At 26.6% G+C, this 25149-nt stretch overlaps 4 protein-coding genes across 4 annotated transcripts; 2 read left to right on the top strand and 2 right to left on the bottom strand.

Annotated features, from left to right (window-relative positions):
* Positions 1-4037: 4037 nt before the first annotated feature.
* LOC130664653 (THO complex subunit 4) lies at positions 4038-7940 on the top strand. The gene is made up of 5 exons (XM_057464675.1): positions 4038-4660; positions 4859-4996; positions 6051-6198; positions 6286-6432; positions 7086-7940. Exons 1-5 carry the CDS (start codon positions 4451-4453, stop codon positions 7211-7213), a joined length of 771 nt encoding a protein of 256 aa, XP_057320658.1. The 5' UTR covers positions 4038-4450; the 3' UTR covers positions 7214-7940.
* Positions 7941-12169: 4229 nt separating this feature from the next.
* LOC130664656 (ubiquitin-conjugating enzyme E2 S) lies at positions 12170-15060 on the bottom strand. Its single transcript, XM_057464678.1, has 5 exons — positions 14841-15060; positions 14528-14675; positions 14208-14398; positions 13342-13470; positions 12170-12422 (listed from the first exon to the last, which is right to left on the bottom strand). Exons 1-5 carry the CDS (start codon positions 14847-14849, stop codon positions 12270-12272), a joined length of 630 nt encoding a protein of 209 aa, XP_057320661.1. The 5' UTR covers positions 14850-15060; the 3' UTR covers positions 12170-12269.
* Positions 15061-15333: 273 nt separating this feature from the next.
* Positions 15334-20439, top strand: LOC130664657 (ADP-ribosylation factor-like protein 6-interacting protein 1). The gene is made up of 6 exons (XM_057464679.1): positions 15334-15490; positions 15625-15776; positions 16769-16902; positions 18012-18249; positions 18470-18554; positions 18632-20439. Exons 2-6 carry the CDS (start codon positions 15759-15761, stop codon positions 18736-18738), a joined length of 582 nt encoding a protein of 193 aa, XP_057320662.1. The 5' UTR covers positions 15334-15490; positions 15625-15758; the 3' UTR covers positions 18739-20439.
* LOC130664652 (uncharacterized) lies at positions 18012-25081 on the bottom strand. Its single transcript, XM_057464674.1, has 6 exons — positions 24895-25081; positions 23404-23559; positions 23160-23324; positions 22058-22323; positions 21763-21987; positions 18012-21693 (listed from the first exon to the last, which is right to left on the bottom strand). Exons 1-6 carry the CDS (start codon positions 24922-24924, stop codon positions 21474-21476), a joined length of 1062 nt encoding a protein of 353 aa, XP_057320657.1. The 5' UTR covers positions 24925-25081; the 3' UTR covers positions 18012-21473.
* Between the last annotated feature and the right edge of the window lie 68 nt (positions 25082-25149).

Here is a 25149-nt window from a genome sequence, read left to right as displayed (position 1 = left end):
AAAAGTCGAAAAATATTGAAATTTATTATAAATTGAACTTTGACCTCGAATAATTTTTGAAAAAATAGATTCACAAAAAATGATAAGAGACCTTTTTTGTAGAACATTCAATTTCCTACAAAATTATGTATTGGTCTTTTTGATAAATTAATCTGCTGATGAGTTATAAATTTCCAAAGTTTAAAAAAAATTTTTCCCATATTATTTAAATGAAAAATGGAAAATTGCTATGAGGCAGTTGTAAATATTAATATTAAGAGCTCAAACTTCGACAGTATTTTTTTTTCGTCATCTCGAACAATATTTTCGATACGATTTTTGAGAAGCATAATAGTCGATTTTTTTTTAATCAGTCGAATATTGATATATTGTATTAAAAGTAGTATATTTATTAATATACAGCATGATGTATATTTTTTATACAAGTTTTCCAGTATATTGCAAAATATGTATGGTATGTTACATAATAAAAACCATGAATTTTAGTTTGTAATTTTCATTTCTATGCTATCGTTCAGTTTCTCAAAAAATATAGGTATATAAAGACTATAATTTTCAATATATCGAGAAAAATATAATTTTGAATATATTGAAAAAATATAACTCCAATATACCGCAAACCGTACATTTAAACATGTAAGTTCTTCCATGTATGATCAATTATGTACAGACAATATATCACTAATTATATGAGTCAAAATGTAAATAAATTTTATCATATTATTCTTTATAAATTACATATATGACAAAAATATATTGAGCATTATATGAGATGATATATATAGAGAAATATAAAACATTATATAAAAAGAAATATATTATTAAAAATACATAATCCAATATATGTAAAAAACATTATATATTCATAAATATATATATTTTTGCCGCCATATATTTATTACATATTCATCATATATATTTTTAACATATAGCTTTTCGATGCGGGTTAATTTGAAAAATTCATAATTTTACAATAAGTTTAAATGTAATATAAAATCTAGATGTAAGCAGTTTTGTCTACTTTAAATTTATTTACGTATATTTAAATGCCCCTATTACTAAAAGTGAGACAAAGACAAAGACAAAGACATGATCACAGACAGATTAAACATCGAAGAAAAATATTTTATGGGTATTAAAATTTTTAAGGTTGACGGATAGGTTTTTCCGAAGTGTGAATACGACAATGGTCTAAGGTAAATGAGAAGCACAGACTCGGCGCCTGTAATTTAAATCCTTGGTATTATAAAAGTACTTTTACCATTAAGTTACTTAGATCATGAAAGACACGGAGCCGATGTCTGTTGCGATAATTAAATTGTAATTAGATTTTCTATAAATATATGACTGTCATAGAACTTAGTAAAGATGGTTATTAGTACTTTGCACATTACGGAACAATAAACCCCTATGCATAGTGAGTATTTTGTAATTAAAAATTTCTAAAATCTCTTTTGAATAGACAAAATTTGCTATTATAATGTTAAATATTTTGAACATAGTTTATTAGTATGCATGTAAAATATAAATTGAAATCGATTTAAATCCCATTTCGTGAGCAAAGTTGTCAAATATTTTACAGATTACAATACATTTAAGCTCCCTTAATTTCATTAATTTAAATAAATTACATAGTATTTAAAAATCTATTCGGGGAATTCCCAAATGATCTTCGTACAAAGAAAATTTGTATTGTAATAGTGAGATAAAAGTGTCTCTGGAGAAATTAAAAAAATTAATTATGTCATTGCATATTTAAAAAATTATATGATCGAAATTTTTCAAGTGTCCGAAACTGGCACTTCTACATGAGTGTGAATGTAGCAGATATGAGACAAATAAACGAATTAAATAATTAAAAATATCAAAATAAAAAAATGCACATACTGATTTTTGAATTCTATAGATGCTCATTTTTTATTTTATTCGATTTACATTTAATTTATATATTGTCAGCTACATTGATACTCATACTTCTACCTCAATATGATATTTTTTTTCCTTTTCAGCTATCGTCCCTGTTAGGCCACGTGTCAATTACTGCTGTTTTTTATTGAATGTTTTTGTTAAGTTGATGATGTTACTTTTTTTCCGTTTTTCCCAATCTACTCTTACTGTTCCACTATCAGAGTCTGATTTATCAAAATAATGTGTGAGTTTATAATTGATGAATGTATCAGATGAAGTATGAGTCTGTGTAAACGATGATACAAAAATTAGCCGACGGCTAATAATTTTTAGCATTTTTTCAAAACCATAAATGATAGAAAAAAAAAAACATTTTTAAAAATTGCACTTGTAGTTTTTTTAATTTTCTACATGCGCATATTTTTAGTTTTTTTTTATGATTGTGAATGTAGCAGACATCAGACAAATTTAAAATTACAAATAATCGAAGTAAATAATTAATAAAAAAATATTTATAAAAAATGCACTTATTAATTTCAAAATTTTTTGAATGCGCATTTTTTAAAATTTTATTTCATTAATTATTTACTCTGTTTATTAATAATTTAAAATTTGTCTAATGTCTGCTACATTCACAATTATATTTTTTTTTGTAATTGATTTGTTACAAAAAAAAAAAAGTCCGAAAATTTTTAATTGTCCATTAACTTCAGGATCAAGCGTCAACGATAATAGTAAAATTAGCGGACATCTAATAATTTGGAAAACCTTTAAAATATTAAATTGAAATTTTCATAAATTAAAAATAAAAAAATGCGTGTTTATAGACAATTCAAAATTCAGTTCATGCATTTTTTAAATTTTATTATTTTAATTATTTAATTTTTTTGTCATTAAAAAATTGTCGTATGTCTGCTACATTTACACTCATGTATCAACGACGTTTATATCTGATTTATTAGAGATGATGGGTTGTTAATTATGAAAAAAAAAAGTTGCTTAAATGAAAATAAAAAATTTTTGTGCCAATCCGAGCTCTTAATAATAATATTAAGGTTTGCCTCAATCCATTTTTCTATTTTCCGTTTAAATAACGCTGGAAATTTTTTTTTTTTTTTTTAGAATTTTGTAGCTCACAGACCACTCAACGGATTTTTATGCGCAATTAATATTTTTGTAGAAAATTGAATGCTCTACAAAAAAAAGTATCTTATCATTTTTTAATAAATCCAACTGTTCAAAAGTTATTTGAGCTTCAAGTCAAATTTATAGTAAATTCTGAGATCTTTTCACTTTTCCGGCGAAACTATCAGAGTTATCACAAAATGTTATACGATCTTTTTTGTAGACAATTTTATTCCCTAAAAATTATATTTCATAAAGTTTTTCAAAATTCCGCATTTTTTTCTATTTATTTTCATTTCAATGTTAAGCTCTTAAAATGAATCAGAAATCTACTGTTTTAAAAGCTTGACATTAAAATGAAAATAATTCGAAAATAGTTTGGAATTTTCAAAAACTTTATCAGAGATAATTTGTAAGGAATAAAATTATCTACAAAAAACAATCTATGATATTTTGTGATAAGACTAATAGTTTCGCCGGAAAAGTCAAAAGATCCTAAAATTTACTATAAATTTGACTTGAAGCTTAGATAACTTTTGAATAGTAGGATTTATCAAAAAATGATAAGAGACTTTTTTCGTAGAGCGTTCAATTTCCTACAAAAATATTTTCTGAGCATAAAAATCCTTTGATTAGTTTGGGAGCTAAAAAATTCTAAAAAAAAAAATTATTTTTCCCGCGTTATTTAAATGGACAATTCAAAAATAGATTGAGGCAAACCTTAATATCATTAAGAGCTCAAATTGGTACCAAAATTTTTATTTTTTTTTATACTTCCAATTTTTGATTACCATAAAAAAAAAAAATTTTTTTTTTTAAACCCCCTTATATCCACATTCATAGCGGTGATTCACAAATTTTTGAAAGTCATAAAAATTAACCCAGAGACAAGCTGACGGACCAATGAGCATCAGTCTACCCCTACCCCCAAACTAGTAACAAACTCCCCTACCACCAAGATGCCTATTGTCTATAAGAAGGCCGAGGAGCAGTTCAGATCACTTCAGTTCTCCGCTAGTCTCAGTCAGCCTCAGACGAGTCTTGTTAGTCCGATAAATATTTATTTTATTTTATCAAGTAAATTACCGTGTACTTGTGTTATTTTATTTATCAGTGCTCAATTTAATAACAATAATAATAAAAGTGTACATATACATATACATATACTATATACTTGCTGTGATCACATGAGAATCCGGCTTTCGTAGTTGAATACGAACACGCAGACGCGCATAATATCCTCTCTCGAAAATTTTTCGTGCGCACACCGCCATTTTTGTTGTACAGCATTATAGTGAATTACAATTCGGTAGTGTGTTCAGTTGGTTCATTAAATAATTAACTATAATAATTATTTAATTAAAAAAAAATCAATAAACATTTTAATTGATTTATTATTAAATAAAGTGTATTAATAATGAAGATGGTAGACAAAATTGAAATGAGCCTAGACGATATAATCAAGCAAAATAAAGGAGGAAGATCGCGTGGCGCGGCTAGACGAGGCAGAGGTTCCACCGGTAATTTGCAACGACGAGGTCCGCGTGGATCACCCAGAGCTGGTGGTGGAGTTATGCGAGGACGTAACCGAGGTGGAATTTCACGAGCGACTGCTTCTTACACACGAGTAAGTTTCAAGTTTGAAATTTTTTTTCATTTTTGAGTTGCATTTTCTCAAGGCTTTTAACCTCTCGTCATGATCATGGCGTCGGGTGTTGATTGTGGAAATTTATTTTTGAAAAATACTTGGATAAAATTCACTGAGCTTTTGAATTTTCGAATATTTATCTGAAGGATTGTGGATTAATTTTTTTTTTTTTCACAGGGTGATGTAAATAGTGCGTGGAAACATGATATGTTCGAGGGCGTCAAGAAAGTCGGAAGAGGTTCAATCGGTAGCACAGGGACTACCAAACTCCTTGTGTCCAACCTCGACTTTGGAGTATCCGATTCTGATATTCAGGTAATATTTTATTTTAAATTTTACTAAAGTTGGTTGACGTCTAATAATTTATGGAATTTTTCCAATAGGATAAATTTTTTAAAATTGCACTTTCAGAACGATAAATTATAAAAAAAAAGTATTTTAAAAAATTGCACTGATAGTTTTTTTAATTTTCTACATGTGAATTTTTTTAGTTTTTTATAGTTTATTTGTTGAAAAAAAATTTTCCAAAACGATAAATTTTTAAAAATTACACCTATAGTTTTTTTAATTTTCTACAAGTACATTTTTTAGTTTTTTTATTAGTTTATTTGTTAAAAAAAAATTTTCCCAAATGATAAATTTTTAAAAATGACACTTGCAGCTTTTTTAATTTTCTACATGTGCATTTTTTTAGTTTTTGAAATTTATTTATTGTAAAATTGAAATCTGAATTTTTTTTTAATTATTAACTTCAAGATCAAATATACTGCAGTTGGCTGACGTCTAATAATTTTTGGAATTTTTCCAAAACGATAAATTATTTTTTTTCATTTGTACTTGTAGTTTTTTAAATTTTCTACATGCGTATATTTTTTTTTCTAATTTATTTGTTTAAAAAAAATTCGAAAATTGTGAATTGTCTGTTAACTTCAGAATCATTTCTTTAATCTTTTATTTATTTTTATTATCTACCCAAATATATTTGTGTTGTTTATTTTAATATCGTAATCTTATCTTTTTCTTTTAAATTTCGTGAACAAAATTTAAGCCTGAATAATTTTAAGTTAACAAATTAACTTGAAAAATTTTCTACCAATACTTGAACGACATTCATAAAAAAAAAAAACTTAGTTTTGTAATTTCGGGTTTTTTTTACTGAACTAATCAATGAAAACTAATAGAATTAATACAAGATATATGTCATGATAAAACTTTATTGATTTTTTGTGTACGTAAACTCAAGTAATTAAATGTCCATAGTAATTAAAGTTTCTATTACTTTATGACGTCACCAACAAATTAAAGAAAGAACATTTTTATTTTTATCCTAAAGCGAAAGTCTAACGATGATTTTATTTTATTTTTACAGGAATTATTTAGTGAATTCGGGCCATTGAAATCTGCGTCAGTGCATTATGACAGATCAGGACGTTCTTTGGGATCTGCTGATGTAATTTTTGAACGAAGAGCTGATGCGATCAAAGCTATGAAGCAATACAATGGTGTCCCTCTTGATGGTAAATAAATTTCTAATTATTAATTTTATAAATAAATTTACTATAAACGAATATCATGAAAATTAATATTTAAAATTAAATGTTTAGGTCGTGAAATGAACATTCAAGTCGCTACATCTGAATTGCCTGTAACAACATCCATTCGTGGATCATCAAGACTTCCTGCAACCAATTTCCCCCAGAGATCAACGACGAATCGATTCCGGGGTGCTCGTGGGGCTGGTGCGACAAGAGGTAAGTTATCTTTACATTAAAGCCATTTCTAAACAGTCTCTCCTCCCCACTTTTTTAAAATATTCAATAACTTTCAGTTGTAATGATCGTATTAAAATTTCTATGTTAATTATAGTTTGTAATGCCGAATTTTTAAGGCTGAAGTTTTTATGATACTCAAGTCAACTAACGTCTAACAATTTGATTTTTTTCAAGACACATTATAAAGAAAAAAATATTTTTAAAAATTGCACTCATAGTTTTTAAAATTTTCTACAAGTGCATATTTTTAGTTTTTTTTAAATTAAATTTTTGAAAAGAGAATTTGAAAATTGTCTGCTAACTTCAATGATACTAAGGTATCCGAGATTAATAATTTTTTGATTTTTTCCAAAACGATAAATTACAAAAAAAAATATTTAAAAAATTGCACTTATAGTTTTTTAAATTTTCTACATATGCATATTTGTAGTTTTTTTTTTAATTAAATTTTTGAAAAAAAAATCCGAAAATTGTTTATTATTTGCTAACTTCAGGATCATAAATTTATTTACTAAATTTCGTTTAACTCTTAATTTTGTAACAACTAAGAGTAATTTTTTTAAAAAGTGGAGGGGGAGATAAGATGATTTTTTTTTTTTATAAATTACTCAATGTCAATTATTTAATTACAGGTCGTGGTGGTGCGAGTGGAAGACGAGGTGCGGGTGGACGAGGCGGAGGCACTAGAACACCAGCAAAAACCCCAACTGCCGAAGAGTTGGACGCTGAATTAGAAGCTTACGTAAAAGAAGTCAAGTAGCCAGCTATTAATAAATGTCGGGATTAAAATTATAATAATAATATTTCATTTCTTTTTAAAATATATCGCGTATAATTCTGATTGAACACTTGAAAGTGTTGTTTGTCGATAACTCATAATTAATGAACACGATATTAATTATTTAATAAATAAGCGAATAAAATTTAAATAATTATTAATAGAGATAAATTTTCAAAGTCTTACACATGACTTTAGCATATAAATTACGCCTAGAACTTTCATCATAATTCATTTTGAAAAAGTTATTGTATCGTTTGTAATTAAAAAAGAAATGGTACAAAAATTAAAGGTAAATCTAATAAGATAATTACCTTCTGATTGATTAAATGATAACAAAGATAGAAAATAATTGTTTTTTTTTCTTCGTAATTACTTTTCTTTTTTAAATTGAACTAACAAATGTAAAAATTGATTGATACAATTTTGAAACATCATTTAGTTATAGACTTTAAGACAAAAGATTATAATAATTTATAAAATACTTATGAATTTTGTATGTAAACTTCACCTGCGTGTGATGAGTACTAATTGAAAAGTAAAAAAAAAAAAAAAAAAAAAAAAATAGATTGAATTTATCTCGAGCTTATTCTTCATCCAAAGTATGCGTACATTTTTATTTTATAAGCTTTTTTTTATAACTATTTAACATAAAACTAAAACTGATTAATTTTTAAAGATAAAAAAACTAAATAAATTTTTTTTTTAAATCTAATTTTTTTATTTTAATTTTAATTTTAAATTATTTTAATGATAATTAAAAGTTTACTTGCGATCTCATGTCTTAATTGATATATAGTTTATTAAGGCTGTGAGATAATTTAACATAAATCTCTTGTCTTATACTTGTGCAGTGATAGTTTGAATAAGTGACAAAAATAATGAGTAAAATGATGTCACAGTTGTGAGACAAACGCATTTGAATTAATAGAGTGCGTTGAAATATATTTAATTACAGAGAAAATAAATGATACTGAAGTTAGTCGACGACTGATAATTTTTGAATTTATTTTAAAATGACAAATTATAAAAAAAGAAATTTTTTTAAAAATTGCACTTGTAGTTTTTTGAATTTTCTTCATGTGCATATTTTTGGTTTTTTTTTTTCTTCAAATTTAATTGAGGAAAACAATCCGAAATTTTCAATTGTCTGCTAACTTCAGGATCATGAAAATAACATAACAAACAACCTAAAGCCATAATGTGGTTGAAGACTGAATCCAAAACTATTTTCAGCCAGGAAATAATAAAATGGTTTCTGAATTTTAAAAAATGACTTCATTTATTCTAGTATTTTGTCCTCTATTTTTATATGATCCTGAAATTAGCCGACCTCTGATAATTTTTTGATTTTTGAAAACCGATAAATTATAAAAAAAAAAAAAAACATTTCTAAAAAATTGCACTTATAGGTTTTTAAGTTTTCTACATGTGTAAATTGTTAGTTTTTTTTTTTTTTAAATTGAATTTTTGAAAAAAGAAAAAAAAATTGTGAACTGTCTGCTAACCAGGATCATATTTTTATTAGTACATAAGAAAGTTTTTTTAGCTCCGATGCGTGTAAAACAAATTTTCAAAAAAATTCGATATGTGGAAAGTAGAAAATCTACTAGGTGACTAAATTTCTGAAAATTTTCGCTTTCGCATATAGATGCTGGTAAGGCAACCAAAAGTTGCAAGTCACCACCTTCCCCTTAAGCAGTCACATTACATAAATTTTTTCCAGTTTTGTTGCACGAAAAACATTCTGATCTTCAGGTACATGACAGAATAGAACTTCAACTTGAACTTTAGTAATTTTGATAGTAAAAACACAATAAGTTTATCTAAGATTTTATATGAGCGAATTTTGAGTAAAAAAATAATGGTTTCAAAACTTATTTTTGGTATACTTTACCCTGGTTCTAAAAAAGTTCCCATTAGAAAGCAATATAGTTTGCATTGAAATAAAAAAACGATCATAAAAAGTTCAAATTTTGAGGAATTTGAACTTTTTTGGAACAAGGGTAACATGTAGTAATAATATGCTTTAAAAACGTTTCTTTTTTCACTTAAAATTGGCTGATAGAAAGCCCTGGGTAAACTTTTATTTTACTATTAAAATTACAAAAGTTCTACTCGAAATTCAAATCTGTTTCAAATTTAGAAGCTCCACTTGTTAATTTTTTGGAATCTTTTTAAAAAGAATTTGTTTCCCACGGGAAATAGTTTAAAAAAAAACTTAATTATTACAAAATTTTAAAATTCTAATTATAAATTTGACATCAAATTTTAATGAAATTTATTTAGCAAATTTCCGTTAACTCCCAATTGATATCAACTCAAGTAATTTTTCAAAATTCTACACAGAAAAAAAGGATTTCTTGGTTCTTTTTTCATTTTAAATTGGAAACAAAAATTTTCTTGAGGCAAAATAAAATTTTTAAAAGTGGGGGACATTACCTATGCCCTTAATATCTAAAAATCTGTTTCTTTAAATAAACAGTTAAAATTTATTATTTCATATATATAATCTATATTATTAAGAGAATAAGGAAAATTTTGTTCCTTGAATTTGTGCCTTTCATTGCCAAGTTTCGAGATGAATAAATTTATCAAAATTATTCGAATTACATTTAAATTGCGCGGGAAAAAAGACGATTTAAAAAATTTAATTTGGTGTCAGTGAAAAAAAATATATTAGACAACTTATAAAAAAAAGTCTGACTGTGTTCAGATTTTTTTTTAACGAATCCTAAAATAAATAAACAAAATATTCTAGAGTTTATTTTAGAGTAAGGTAAAAGCCCCTATACCCGCTCAGTACCATTAGTCGCTTACTTTAACTGTTTAAGGCGTTTTTTTATAATTTTTATAAAAAAAATTACAACTAAAAATATTATTATTGATAAATAATTATTTGTGAATCTAAATATATTAAAATATGACGTATCAAATTATTTTATAATAGATTATAACTTTAAATTAAATGACGTTTTCAAAATCGCGCTCAGCCGGACATTTTTTACTTTAACGTTCATTCGTTAGATTAAATTTAGGGTACGTCAAATTTTGAAAAATTTTTTATAACTATATCTTATTAAATACATTTTTAAAATTCATGGAATTTTATATTATGAAAGAATAAAGTAGTATAATTTATAAATTATTTGTCCAAATCAATAAACTTATCATAGTTTAATTGATATTGTCTTTGAGCGACTATAGGGCCATGTGTTGGTCAAGTAATGGTACATCACAACTTTTAGTGAGCGACTATGGGTACACTCAAGGACCTTATTTTAAAAATTAATAATAACACCGGCACACAAAAAAAAATAAGTTCTCTGTACTTTTGACGGGACCGATTTATTCCCATGTATTTTGACCCGCTGAATCTGAATCCGAGGTCCGTTTAACCCGTACACCCTCAGATTTTTAGAAAACTTTAAAAAACCTCAAAAATACACAAAAATCGACCGTTTTTTAAATTTATAAATTTTTTTAACCGTAACTAAGCATGATTTTTATGTATTTCGGTCCTCCACATACTAACCTGAAGTTTATTTAAAACATTAGCCATTTAAAGTCTGAGTAAATTCCAAAAAACCCCAAAAAATTGCAAAAAAGCAAAAAGATTCTTAGTATTGTGATGAAAAAAATTTTTTGAAGCATATTAAAATTTTTTTATGTTTTAGGCCAAAATATTTTTTATATATATATCACAGATCGAACAATATGATTTCTTTTATTTATTTCGATTTAAAAATTGATTTTTGTTATACCAAATTTTATTTTTTTCGATTTTTTGGGAATTTTTGCCATTTATTTAAAATTTTAGAGATATCTGAGCCATGGATGTTTGAGAATTATATGTGACAGATAAACATACATGAAAATAATTATTTATTTAGCTCTATAAAATTTTTTCATCACAATACTAAGAATTTTTTTGCTTTTTTGCAATTTTTTGGGGTTTTTTGGAATTTACTCAGACTTTAAATGGCTAATGTTTTAAATAAACTTCAGGTTAGTATGTGGAGGACCGAAATACATAAAAATCATGCTTAGTTAGGGTTAAAAAAATTTATAAATTTAAAAAACGGTCGATTTTTGTGTATTTTTGAGGTTTTTTAAAGTTTTCTAAAAATCTGAGGGTGTACGGGTTAAACGGACCTCGGATTCGGATTCAGCGGGTCAAAATACATGGGAATAAATCGGTCCCGTCAAAAGTACAGAGAACTTATTTTTTTTTGTGTGCCGGTGTAATTAATTATCTCTATTATTCTTCAAACTTAAATTTTATTCTAATACTCGAAACTTCAAAAAATAACTATAAAAAAAAATCTGGTTTTTCATTTTATTTATTAACTTATATTGAGTGATTTAATCTCACTCCAATGAAAAGTGAGCGGGTATAGGGGCTTTTACCTTATAGATTTTAATGAACAGTTAAATTCAAATCATATTTTATAAATTTGGCAGTAATACTCTGGCAGTCACATAGTGACTGTAGGTTCGTTACAATTAAATTTCAAATAAATTAAAAAAAAACGAGTAATTTTTGTGTTTATTACTAATAAATGTTTACATGATAATAATTTAAAGAATTTTGATTTGTGTGAAAGCATTTTATTTATGAGTAAAACTCATCTAATTACGACATTATTATTATTATTAATATAATTATTATTATTATTATTTTGTACATGTTTGTAAAAATATTTTCTACGTGAACATAATGAAAGAGGGCTACGATTTAATTTATGCAATTTAAAATAAATCTTGTGAAAAAAATGATAATTTAATGTAATGAAATTCTAAAATTACTTGAGAAAAAATTAATAAGCAAAATATTAGTTGATCGTAAAGTCTAAATACTTAATGATAATTATCAGTCATGAAAGAAAAAACAATTTTTTTTTATTTTTGAGGTTTTCTTCTCTATAAAGTTATTGGGTATTAGATATTTGAAACCACACCAAAGAATTTTTTTTTTGTTTTTTTTTTTTTTAAAGGACAGGATCGATAAGGATTAGATTAAATATTAATAACTTATTTATAATCGCTTGAGCGTTCTTTTCTTATCTCTCAACATTTTTTTTTTCTCAGCGGTTATTTTTTTGTCACTTGCGTGTTTTTTAGGAAGAGGTCCGCCAATTTCGGAGGAGGTACAGCTCTCAAGACCAACTTTACTGCCTTTTCCACCTCCCTGTTAAATAATTATTTTTAATTTAATTATAAATATTTATATATATATATATATTTATATGCAACATGTTTACTATATTGCAATCGTTTAATTGGAATTATTGACTTCAGAGCTCGACAATGAAATTAAATAAAAAATATAAAAACAATAAGACATCGCAGTAAAAATAAACAGTAGTAAGTTGTTATTTTTCGAAATATAAATTGTAGTTATCAAAGTCAGCTAAATAAAGTCCTGAAGAAGACGAAACGTTAACAGTAATGTAAACATATTTCATATTAAGAATTTTTTCCCGTTATTGATATATAATATTATAATACTGACAGTAGCAGACATTAATTTTGTTTTCTTTTAAGTAAATAAATAAATAAATAAATAAAATACTCGTAAGGTAAGAGACCCAGTACCCGACCAGGGAACTAGTATCCAGTCTCTCATGTATTTGTATAGATATATATACTAAATATAGAAATATATGAGTAATTGGACATCAGTTCCCTGATCGGGTACTGCTTCTCTTACCTTATGTACTAAATTTTACTAATTATCGATATACAAATACATGAAGTGATCGAGTACTAGTTCTTTGATCGGGTATTAGATCTTTGAACTTACAAGTACTTTTTTTTTTAATTTAATGTAAAAGATCTAGTACTCGATCATTTAATGTATTTGTGTATATATATATTAAGCAAATACAGATGTACAAATACATGAATGATCGGGTACTAGATCTTTTACTATAGGGAAAAAATTTTGTGCATATTTTTAATAATTTTTCTTAATTACAATTAACTTCTTTATAAAAAGACTAAAATTGTCGGATATCTGGGACTATCAGTACCATATAATATTGACTATGATGAACATGAATAATGATATAGATTATTATGGTTTATTTTATTTACTAATAACTTACTTGAGCATGAATTTCGGTCATCATTTTAGCTCTTTCGGAATAATCATCGTATTTTTCAAGAAGCATTTTTCCTGCCTCTTCATTCAAGGCAGATTCGGCATTAGGTACGATGAGTAGGCACTTGACAGTCTTTAAAAATAAACGTTTTGCATAATTAATATAAAATTATTATTATTATTATTATTATTATTATTAGTGTAATTATATCGACTAATTAATAGCAATGATGATAGCGGGAAATAAGTGTACTATCACATGCGATATTTTTTATTTTATTGCCAACGCGTTTCGTCAAAACTCTTGACTTCATCTAGAGTTTGAGTATAGACATTGAAAGTTTGTAACAAATTTTACATTGCTAAATATAATTATAATTGATAGTGAATTTACTTAACGAGCACAAAAATACTTGGAGTAATCGGGTACTAGTTCTCTAATCGAGTACTAGTTCTCTGATCGAGTACTAGTTCTTTGATCGAGTACTAGTTCTCTTGTCAAATACTAGTTCTCTGATCGAGTACTAGTTCTCTGAACGAGTATCAATTCTCTGATCGAGTACTAGTTTTTTTTATCGAGTACTAAGTCTTTTACTTTAGATAAAAAAAAAAAAAAATTACTTATAAGTTAAAAGATCTAATACTCGATCAGGGAACTGGTACTTGATCGGAGAACTATTACCCCATCAGAGAACTAGTACCCGATCAGGGAACTAGTGCTCGATCACTACATATATTTGTACATCTACATTTAGTAAATATAGATATAAAAATACATGAGTAATCAGATATTAGTTCCCTGATCTGGTACTGGGTCTCTTATCTTACGCGATATTTAAAACGTAAAGTAAAAAATAAATTATAACTCACTAATAATATATGTTTTATCCCAAGATCAGACTTCCAATCTTTCTTCAAGGTGTTAACACAAATTTCTCCATTTTTCGCAACATTTGGATGGAAGATTTTGGTAAGGAAGAAAGCTTTAGGAGGTCCTTGTGGGAAGTCCTTGCCCAGAGCAAGTTTAACTCTGAAATGACCGTCCGCGTAAGGAGTACCAGCTGAAAAAAAATTATTTACATCAATCCCAATAGTAATTATCAACGATTTTAATTCACAAAATGTCATTTGTTCGGTATTAAAAAAAAAAAAAAACAATGAATAATAGCACGAGGTGAAAGGACACTCACCAGGTCCCTCGATGACAGCCTGAATGTCAGTGACATCTTCATCATTAATGATAACCCGAATGCCCTCAGGAGGATGGCTGACCAGTTCTGTCATTTCCTTGGCTACCCTCCGAATAATTTGTGGTGAAAAATTCTCGACATTCGATATCTGAAACAAAAAAAATTCCCACAATAAATTTCTCCCGCGTTAAATTTTTGTCGCCCTCATGCTCGCGTATGCACAAAAGTTTACCCAGAGGTAAACAACCGAGCATCTTAATAAAGATATCATGTTATTTATTAACTCGGGTTATATTAAAACTCAAAATCTTACCGAACTCATCCTTGGTGTTAAATGTTCACCCCCAGGTTTGTTAAATAAAATAAAAACCAACTGAATAATACGTTTATTACTAGTGTATGCAAGCGATTAAAATCTTTAACGTCACAACATCGGCATGGCATCGCCCGCAATAACCAACATTTTGAACAGCTGACCAATCACGATGCGTTTTCCAGTTAATCTCAAACCCAAAGACACTTTTCACCCTCTACTTGTTTGCCTCTGCTACCTACTTCCCTTTGTTTTTTTTTTTTCCTTTAATTTGCCTCCAGTTTCCACCACCAGCTTTCACACAGATGTAAATTTTATCACTGATGCTGATGACACATGAAAATTTTTACCACCACAGACTTCAAGACCCCACTACTTTTTTTTTTTTATTTAATTTTCAACACAACATCAGATCATTTCTACCAACATCACAACGACATCAGGTTCATTTCTACCAACATCATCAGCGTCGACAGGACAACGATCACAATTACCACGACTATTACCAGTATTACTTGCACATTATCAAAGTCATTGTCATTGATTATCATCATTATCACCAACACGCAGTATTAAATTACTTGTAGACAGTAAATATCAAAATAAAACTGACTTGTCTGTCTACTGGGTGATAATCTATTCAGAGAATTGTAAGTTTGCTACTTTATTTATTTGTTTAATTGATCGGTTAATTATTGACGTTTATTTGATAATTAATACTTATTATTTTTGAGTATTGGAATTATTTTTATTGACAATTAAAACACTGGTTTTATTTTATTAGCAACTGACAGCAAATTGTAAAATGATTGAATTTATTGATTGAAGTTTTTTGTAAGTAATTGAAGAATTGTAACAATCACCGGTTTATTTATAATTGACACCTAAATTTTGGTAAAAAAAAATACGAAATACAAAATGCTGGACAACGACAAGGTAATTTTTTATGTTATTTTTAAATGAAGAGAAGATTACACTCAAGTAAGAGGACGTTGAAAATTTGATTTTTTTTAGAAACGATAAATTTGGATGAGTGTAAATGTAGCAGACATCAGACAAATTAAAAATTATAAATAAATAGAGTAAATAATTAATAAAATTAAATTTCAAAAAAATGCGCATTTAAAAAATTTAAAAATTAATAGGTGAAATTAATAAGTTCACCTGTTATTTGTCGATTTAAAAGTATGTAAAACGATTCGAAGCATTAAATTGTTTCGATTTGTTTTGAATCTACCTACGAATCAGTAATTAGTCTAGTATTTGTCGATTCAAATTTATTTAAAACAATTTAAAAAATTGAATTGTTTCGAATTGTTTTAAATCGCCGTGGCGAGCCAGGAATTTAACTATTATTTGTCGATTCGAAAAGTATTTGAAAATATTTGAAAAATTAAATCGCTTTCAGTCGTTTTTAAAACGATGTCGATTAAGTCTATTTAAAAGTATTCAAAAAGATTAAAAAAACATTTTTTTGAATCGTTTCGAATCGATTTTAATTGTTTTCTTTTTATCAGGGACATTCATACTCATTAAATTTGAAATAAAAAAAAATGGTACCTGTAGTTTTTAAAATTTTCTACATGTGCATATTTTTTTTGTAATTTATTTGGAGGAAAAAGTTGTCAACTGTCTTCTAACTTGAGGATCATTAAAAAGTTACAGATGTAGATGAGTGTAAATGTAGCAGACAAGACAATTTTCAAATTACATATAAAAAAAATTAAACGATTGATGAAATTAAAAAAATGCAGCTGCTGATTTTATAATTTTCTGAAAGTCCATTTTTTAATTTTTTTGATAAAAAAAATTTTATTTTATTATTTTAAATTTTTAAAATTGTTCGATGTCCGCTAACTTTATTGTCATCACATGTAATTATGGTTGATGTAATTAATTTATGTTGAATTTATGTAAAAAATTTTTAGGATAAATGTATGAAGCAGCTTAAAAAAAAAATGGAATGTTGGAGAGAAATTATTTTGCCATTAAATTCAATTCTTCTGTGGGAAAAATCTTGGTATCCTGGTCTTATATTTGGTGCTACATCGCTAATATTTTTGTAAGCTGATAAATATTCTGGTTAATTATCAATACACTGAAAAAAATAACTTTTGTAAAAACAATATTTTCTCAAGTGTTAAGTCAATGAAAATTTTTTATTATCATTTATTTTATATTTAAAGGGAAACATCACCGAACATTTCTCACACTCAAGAAAATAAACGGGGGGGAATTTTAAAACATTCTTTCTCGGAGACCAATTAGAATTTTTTAAAATACGAAATTTTTAACGCGTGAAAAAAAAATTCGTTCCAAAAAAGTTCGACATTTGGAGCTTCTAAACTTGAGACAGATTAGAAATTCGAGTGGAGCTTTTTTTGAACTTCTGTAATTTTGATAGTAAAAGAAAAAGTTGATCTAGGATTTTATATGAGCGAATTTTGAGAAAAAAATAACATTTTTAAAAGACATTTCTCAAAACGTTTACTACTTTTTTTACCCTCGCTCAGAACAAAGTTCACATTGGAAACTAATATTCTCAAAAATAAAAAAACGTTCATAAAAAGTTCCAAATTAGAGTTTTTTTAACTTTTTCGGAACCAGGGTAAAGTGTAGTAAAGTTACGTTATGAAAACCCTCTGTTAAAGTTTTAAAAAATCCTTAAGACTCACTACTCTAAGCTTCCACACGGAAAGATTGGGACCCGACTGGTTACTGTTCTGCGACTCAGTACGGTGCTGGAAAAAAATGCCCGATTGTGGTGCAGCACCACACTAATTCCTATGCAGAACCTGACTGAGTGATATGCGCACACGATCCAGTCAGGTCCCGCACAGTAATCAGTGTGGTGCTGCACCACAATCGGGCATTTTTTTCCAGCACCGTACTGAGTTAGGTGCAGAACAGTAACGTCGGGTTCCAATCTTTCCGTGCAGTGTTTGTCCGTGAATTACATTGAATTGAAAATCGGTTGACGTTACTCATTAAGTTACAATTCAAAAAAAAATCTGAAAAAACGGTTGACCCTACGGGACAACCCCAAAACTTCACACTTTTCAAGTTCAGGAAGCTCACTACTTGTAAATTTTTGAGCTCTTCGAGCTAATATTTCTAAAAGTTATTTTTTCTCTGTATTGATATTAATTTTATTAAAATTTTAATTTATAGTATGATTTGGATGATGGAACCCGCGTTCTTGACGATAGTGTCAATGACTTTATTATTACTGGCCTTGGCTGATTACTTGGTGCCGATCGTTGCCTCGACTTTTATTTCCTCTAGTGCTTGGAATGGGCAGAAGGAACGTAAACTAGATGAAATTTGTCAAAGTGTCAGCGAAATTTTGTTACAAGCTCAAACTATTTGGAAATTTATCCTTAACGCTCGTAGCAATCGTCCTAATTTCGTAAGTTATTTTTATTTTTAATCAACACCAAATATTTTCAGTTCAAAAAATTATGCGCTTGTGGTTTTAAACTTCGCGCCTAAAGCCAAAAGGGCGTAAAAAAATTTGAACTCTTTTGGAATTAATGACGCGATTTTATTGATGATCAGTGATCACTAATCAAGTAAATTATGATATCAACAGTTTTTTATATAAAAATAATTCATTTATATTTATTTAGTACTACGGATCAATAACTTTATGCCTGAGTCTCTTGGCATGGATAGGAAATGTCGTTAATAATTTACTACTTATTTATTTAACACGTAAGTTGAAATTTAAATGGATAAATTAAAATAAAATTTAAATTATTATTATTAATTCACTCTATTAATTTAAACAGTGGTGGTAATTTTACTATTGCCAGGACTTCGACACAAAGGACGAGCCCAGTCAACTTTTAAATCACTATACAATCAACTGATGAATCGCAATATTAAGCAAGCGTAATTAATTATTATTAATTAAGAACTTTATACATTTTTTTTTGTCTCAAACGCTTTTGCAAATATTATTTTATAATTAATAATTATTACGTAGACTTACGTAATGTTACTTAAGTACTTAAAGCTTTAGTCATTATAATAATAATAGTCTATACTTAATCATGTATTTTTGGTTACGTGTCTAAATATCAGTCATAATATCACATGATAAAATATCACATGCCGAAATAAAATATACTAAATTATCACTTCCTTAAATATTGCAATGTTTCAATATCATATGAAAAAATATTATATTTATTAATATAAAATATATACTGGCCATCAAATATCAGTATGTACAGGATTTTCATGTTTTTTTTACGCATGATATTACTACGCTGTGAAATTTCAGCGCATGATATTCTAATAAGACGTAAAATATTTTTTTGAGTAATATTTTGACATTGATATTTTTTCGTGTGATATTTGGTCGTGACACCGAGGTTACATGTCTAAATATCAGTCATAATATCACACGAAAAAATATATAATAAATTATCGCTTCCTTAAATATCGCAATGTTTCAATATCATGTAAAAAAAAATATTATATTTATTAACATAAAATATACCAGCCATTAAATATCTGTATCTACACGATTTTCATAATTTTTTTTACGCATGATATTACTACGCTGTGAAATTCGTTCGCATGATATTCTGATAAGACGTAAGATATTTTCCTATAAGATATTTTTTTGTGTAATATTTTGGCATTGATATTTTTCTGTGTGATATTTAGTCGTGACACCGAGGTTACATGTCTAAATATCGCACAACAAAATATCACATGTCAAAGCATCATATAATAAATTATCTCTTCCTCAAATATCGCAATGTTTCAATATCATATCAAAAAATATTATATTTATTAATATAAAATATACCAGTCATTAAATATCTGTATCTACACGATTTTCAAAATTTTTTTACGCACGATATTACTATGCTGTGAAATTCGGTCGCATGATATTTTTATAAGACGTAAGATATTTTCTATAATGATATTTTTTTATGTAATATCTTGGCATTGAGATTTAGTCGTGACACCATGTTGGTTACATGTCTATACATCATAGTCAATATCACACGTCTAATTATCACTTCCTCAAATATCGCAATGTTTCAATATCATAAAAAAATATTACATATTTTATGATATTACTACGCTGCGAAATTCGGGCTCATAATATTCTAATTAAACGTAACATATTTTCTTACATGATATTTTTTTGTGTGATATTATGAGTGATATTTAGTCCTGACCGTAATTTATATTTTATAAACATTCAAAGTCATTTAACATTTATCGATTATTAAATTCTTTTGATCTTTTTATCATCTAGCACTCACTCATTAAATATAATGTATCGATACTATTTTAAATATTAAAATATATATTTTAGACTATTTGACTTTGTAATCAAAATAAAAAAAGAAAAAAAAATTAAAATAATAATTAATGACGTAAGGCAATCAGGAATTACTTTAAGTCATAATCTATCAGACTGAAACATCCTTGCCCAGCAAGATAATTATCTACTAATTGAAGTTTATATTTTTATCTTTTATTGATATCAGTTGATATTTTAAATATAATAATCATCTTTCATTATATAAATAACGATATTTATTTATTAATTAATTATTAATAAACTGACGTTTTAAAAAGTATATACCCTTTATACTTTAAATATAATTATAATCAAGTATTCAATAACATAAATAATTATTTGTAATAAATATATTTATTAATATGATAATAAATTTAAATAACCCATTAATGTAATTAATTGTTTCTATTATTCGACAAGGAAGAACCCAAATTATTTAATAAATATATGTCTTCACCATCAGAGCTCACTTCGGAATCTATGATATATTCAATTTCTAATATATCTTCACTATATAATTTTTTTCTGATTTATCACTTGCAGCACTTGACAGTTCGTTTTCACTCAACCCCCACTGCCTTTGTAGTAATTTTCAATATCTTGTTCCTTTTCCGGCGAAAATATCAGATTTATCACAAAATATCACAGGATCTTTTTTGTAGAAAATTTTATTCCCTACAAATTACCTCGGATAAAGTTTCCCGAAATTCCGCATTGTTTTCTAGTTATTTCTATTTTAATGTCAAACTCTTAAAAAAAATAGTGCTCTGATCAATTTCAGGAGCTTGACATTAAAATAAAAATAACTAGAAAACAATGCGGAATTTTGAAAAACTTTATCAGAGATAATTTTTAGGGAATAAAATTGTCTACAAAAAAGATCCTGTGAAATTTTGTGGTGTCTAATATTTTCACCGCAAAAGTAAGAAGATTTTGAAATTTACTGAAAATTTGACTTCAAGCTCCAATAACTTTTGAACAGATGAATTTATCAAAAAATGATAAGACTTTTTTGTAGATCGTTCAATTTTCTACAAAATATATCCCGAACTTATATGTACAATGAGCCATTGCCGAGATATAAAATTCCACTTTTAAAAAATTTTTTTTTCCCGTGTCATCGAATTGGAAAATAGAAAATTATAATTCGCGACCTAATATCAAAATTCCAAGCTCATATTTTTACTTTTCAGTAAACCCTTTATACTTTAATTATAATTGTAATCAAGTATTTAATAACTGATAAATTTGTAATAAATATATTTATTAATATGGTAATAAATTTAAATAACCCATTAATGTAATCAATTATTTGACATGGTACCGATCGTTTTCCGATGATAAGAACCCAAATTATTTAATAAATATATGTCTTCACCATCAGAGCTCACTTCTGAATCTATAATATATTCAATTTCCGTCTTTTTTGATATATCTTCATTATATAATTCTCTTTCTGATTTATCACTCGCACTTGACAGTTCGTTTTCACTCAATTCCCACACTGGCTCCAATCGCCTTGAACTATTATCAATTTTTAAAAAATTAAAATGTCAATTACTAAACATTTACTGTAAGTAAAAAAATATTTACGTTTTATGTTTCATTGGTTTCCGTTCAACTTTAATATCTTTTGGTTTATGACTCGATTCAAACTCAGCAGACTCGATAGTGCAACGTTTACTTCTATCAAACTTTTTATTCTTTGAATTGCCGTAATCATGTTTCACAATTGGAGATAAAGAGCTTGATATTTTTTCTATACTCAGTTGCTCTTTTATTTCATTTAATTCAGATGCCAGTCGAATTATTTCAGAACTAAAAAAAAAGTCACTAATTATTTATGTTAAATAATTAATTAATTTTTTTATTAAGAAATTTTTTATACTCTCGTGCATGAATTATTTTTCTGTCGATATCTTGTTGTTCCTTGAGATTATTAATGGTGCCGACAAGTTTTTCAACATCAGCACGAGTCGTAAACAGCGAATTTAAATAATCTTTAGTACTTTCCAAGTTATATAAATTTTCGGCGAAAGTACGATAGACATTTTTTGATATCGTATTTGAATCTGATAAACTTTCTAGTTTTTTTACGCCAGGTAGATCATGATTCAATGAATGAGATGATTTTCGTGATGGCTTTCTATAAGTCTAGTAAAAATTTAATTGTTTTAATTTGGTTACAATTAGCAACGGACCCAATAACAGATCAAGGTCTTATAGCCGATTAATTTTCACGTCATATTTATCTATATAATTTTTATACGACAAGTAAAAAATATAGTAATGAGTCCACAATCCTGAAGTTAGCAGACAATTACGAAATTTCGGATTTTTTTTCAGCAAATAAATTACAAAAAAAAATAACTGAAAATATACCCATGTAGAAAATTTAATAAACTATAGGTGCAATTTTTAAAAATATTTTTTTTTCATACTTAATCGTTTTTAAAAAAATTCAAAAACTGTCAGACGTCTGCTAACTTCAGTATCATAATGAGTCCGTCATGTTAATTGTTTAATTACTCGATAAAAAAAAATTTGAAAAACGGTTGACTGCGGGAAAACCCCAAAACTTCCCGCTGTTTTTGAGCTCGGAGAGCTGTCTAGATTACCTGTAGAAATGAAGAAAAAAATTTTTATCTCAGCACCGAGTCCTGAGTCTAGATTTTCTATAGAATTTCTATAGATTTTCTTATACTGAAAAGTGATCGGATATTTCGTCTCTTAACATCCCAAATTTTTTTTTCACACTAAAAATAGCAGACTTCGACAATTTTGTTGTTTTTTTTTTTTTTTTTTTTTTATTTGTCATAAAAAAAGAAACATTTGAATATTTTAAAAAATCCTCTGAATATATTTTTGAAAATCAATTTCTATTAATAGTGAGTTTGTTTATTCAAAAACTAACAAATTGTCGGACGTCTGTTGCCTTGACCATCGTTATTATTATTATTTTTCTTTAATAATGAATGTATGATAAATACTTTATCAGTTTGTCCATAAAGAAGCATTCTTTTGATATCATATTCACGTTTTTGATCTTCAATGTCACGTTTCAATATCATTTCTTTCAGATCATCATTTTCTTTTTTCAATTTCTGAATAGCATTTGATGTTTTTTCGTAAATTATTCTTCTGTTGTCAAAACTCTTAATTAAAAAATAAAAATAATTACAGTTAAATTACACTAAAAATTTAATATTCAATCAAAACATCATAAAATAATACCTGTTCTCTATTTTTAATAAAAAAATAATCAATATACTTGTCTTTTTTTCTTATTTCATTTTCCAATCTACGAATTTTAACTTTAAGCAAATGATTTTCATCCAATGTTATCGTTAATTGTCGTTTTAAATTTATTATTTCGTTTTGTAAATCGACCTAAAAAAATTATTATCATCAAAGGTAACACTCATTAGCTCCTTACTTTTAATTAGAGTGGGATTAAACCACTCAATATAAATTGCTAAATAAAATGAGAAATCATTTTTTTTTTTTGAGAGTTTTAAATATTAGAACATGACTTTAATTTGAAGAATAATGTTGATAATTAATTAGTATTCATTTTCCAAATAAGATAATTGAGTCTATCTATGGTCGCTCACTAAAAGTTGGGGTGTGTCATTACTCGATCAAGGACAATATCAATTGAACTGATAAGAAACACCGATTGAATCCGATTGGAAAATTCCGATCGACTTTAAATCACTTTTTATCGAATTTAATCGAAAAGTATCAAATTGATCCAATTGAAAGTTAAAATCAGAAATCGGAAAGATCAAAATGATCATTTTCTAATTGAATCTGATTGAAAAATTTAATCGGAGTTTTTAATCGGGGATAAGTTTATTTGTTTGGAGAATAGTTTATAAAAGATATAACTTTATTCTTTTATACCAATTCTCACATATTTCAAAAATCGGGACACTTTGGGACCAGTTTTGGAAACTTGAAAAATTTAAATAAAATAATTTGTAAAAGACGCAATGGCATAATTAATTTTTTAAATATAATTAGGGTAGAAGTAGCATTTGTGCCCTGATTGAGAAAACTAATTTGAAATAATTCAAACACGATCCGAAACAATTCCAAGTTAGCAAAATTGACTATACATAGACATACACTTTAGCATGGATTGAATCATTCCAAATGAGATTTCTGAATCAGGGTGGCTACTGCTTCAATTTTGAACAGATTATACTTTATTTTAAATAATGAAAAAGCATAAAATAAAACATGAAACTTGCATTGAAACAGTGTGATAAAAGTATCTTCCCACATATTTTTAAAATTAATTGTCATTGCGTATTTAAAAAGTTATTTTATTCAAATTTTTCAAGTGTCCAATAATGGCTTTGAAGAGACCAAAAATGCTACCTATACCCTCTAATAATTATTTAAAAATTCAACGCAACCTGAATCTAACGAACGTTCAAGTAAAAAATCCTCATGTTCGCGCGGTTTTAAAAATAATAACTTAATTTAAATTTATAATAAATAATAAAATACTTTGATAGTCATATTATAGGATTTTTAGATTCACAATTATTGATCAATGATAAGTTTTTTTACTTGAATTTTTTTATAAAAAAATTACAAAAGTGAGCGACTCATGGCACTGATGGGGTCTAGGGGTTTTTGCCTTAAATATATAATTTATTTATTGATAGTTAATAATAATAATATAAAATATTTAAAAATAAAAATAAAATTTACTTGATTTTGTCCAAATTTTACTCTGGGCATATTTAATATAATTTTTTAGTAAAATATTTATATTAAATTTAATAATCTTCATAATTTAATTTATAAATAATCTAAATATCCAAATATATTTATAAAATAAATCCATGTAAATAAAAAATAATTTTGTGTCCTCAAAATAATAAATTTTTTAAAAAATATTTAGGGTTAGCTTTTGAATTTTAATTAAAAATTGACATTTCGCGCCCTGTATGTCTATATCTACTA

Source organism: Microplitis mediator, chromosome 3, assembly GCF_029852145.1.
Source record: "Microplitis mediator isolate UGA2020A chromosome 3, iyMicMedi2.1, whole genome shotgun sequence".
NCBI classification, from domain to species: Eukaryota; Metazoa; Arthropoda; class Insecta; order Hymenoptera; family Braconidae; genus Microplitis; species Microplitis mediator.
Note: the sequence above shows the minus strand (reverse complement) of the source record. Positions and strands in the feature narration are given on the sequence as shown.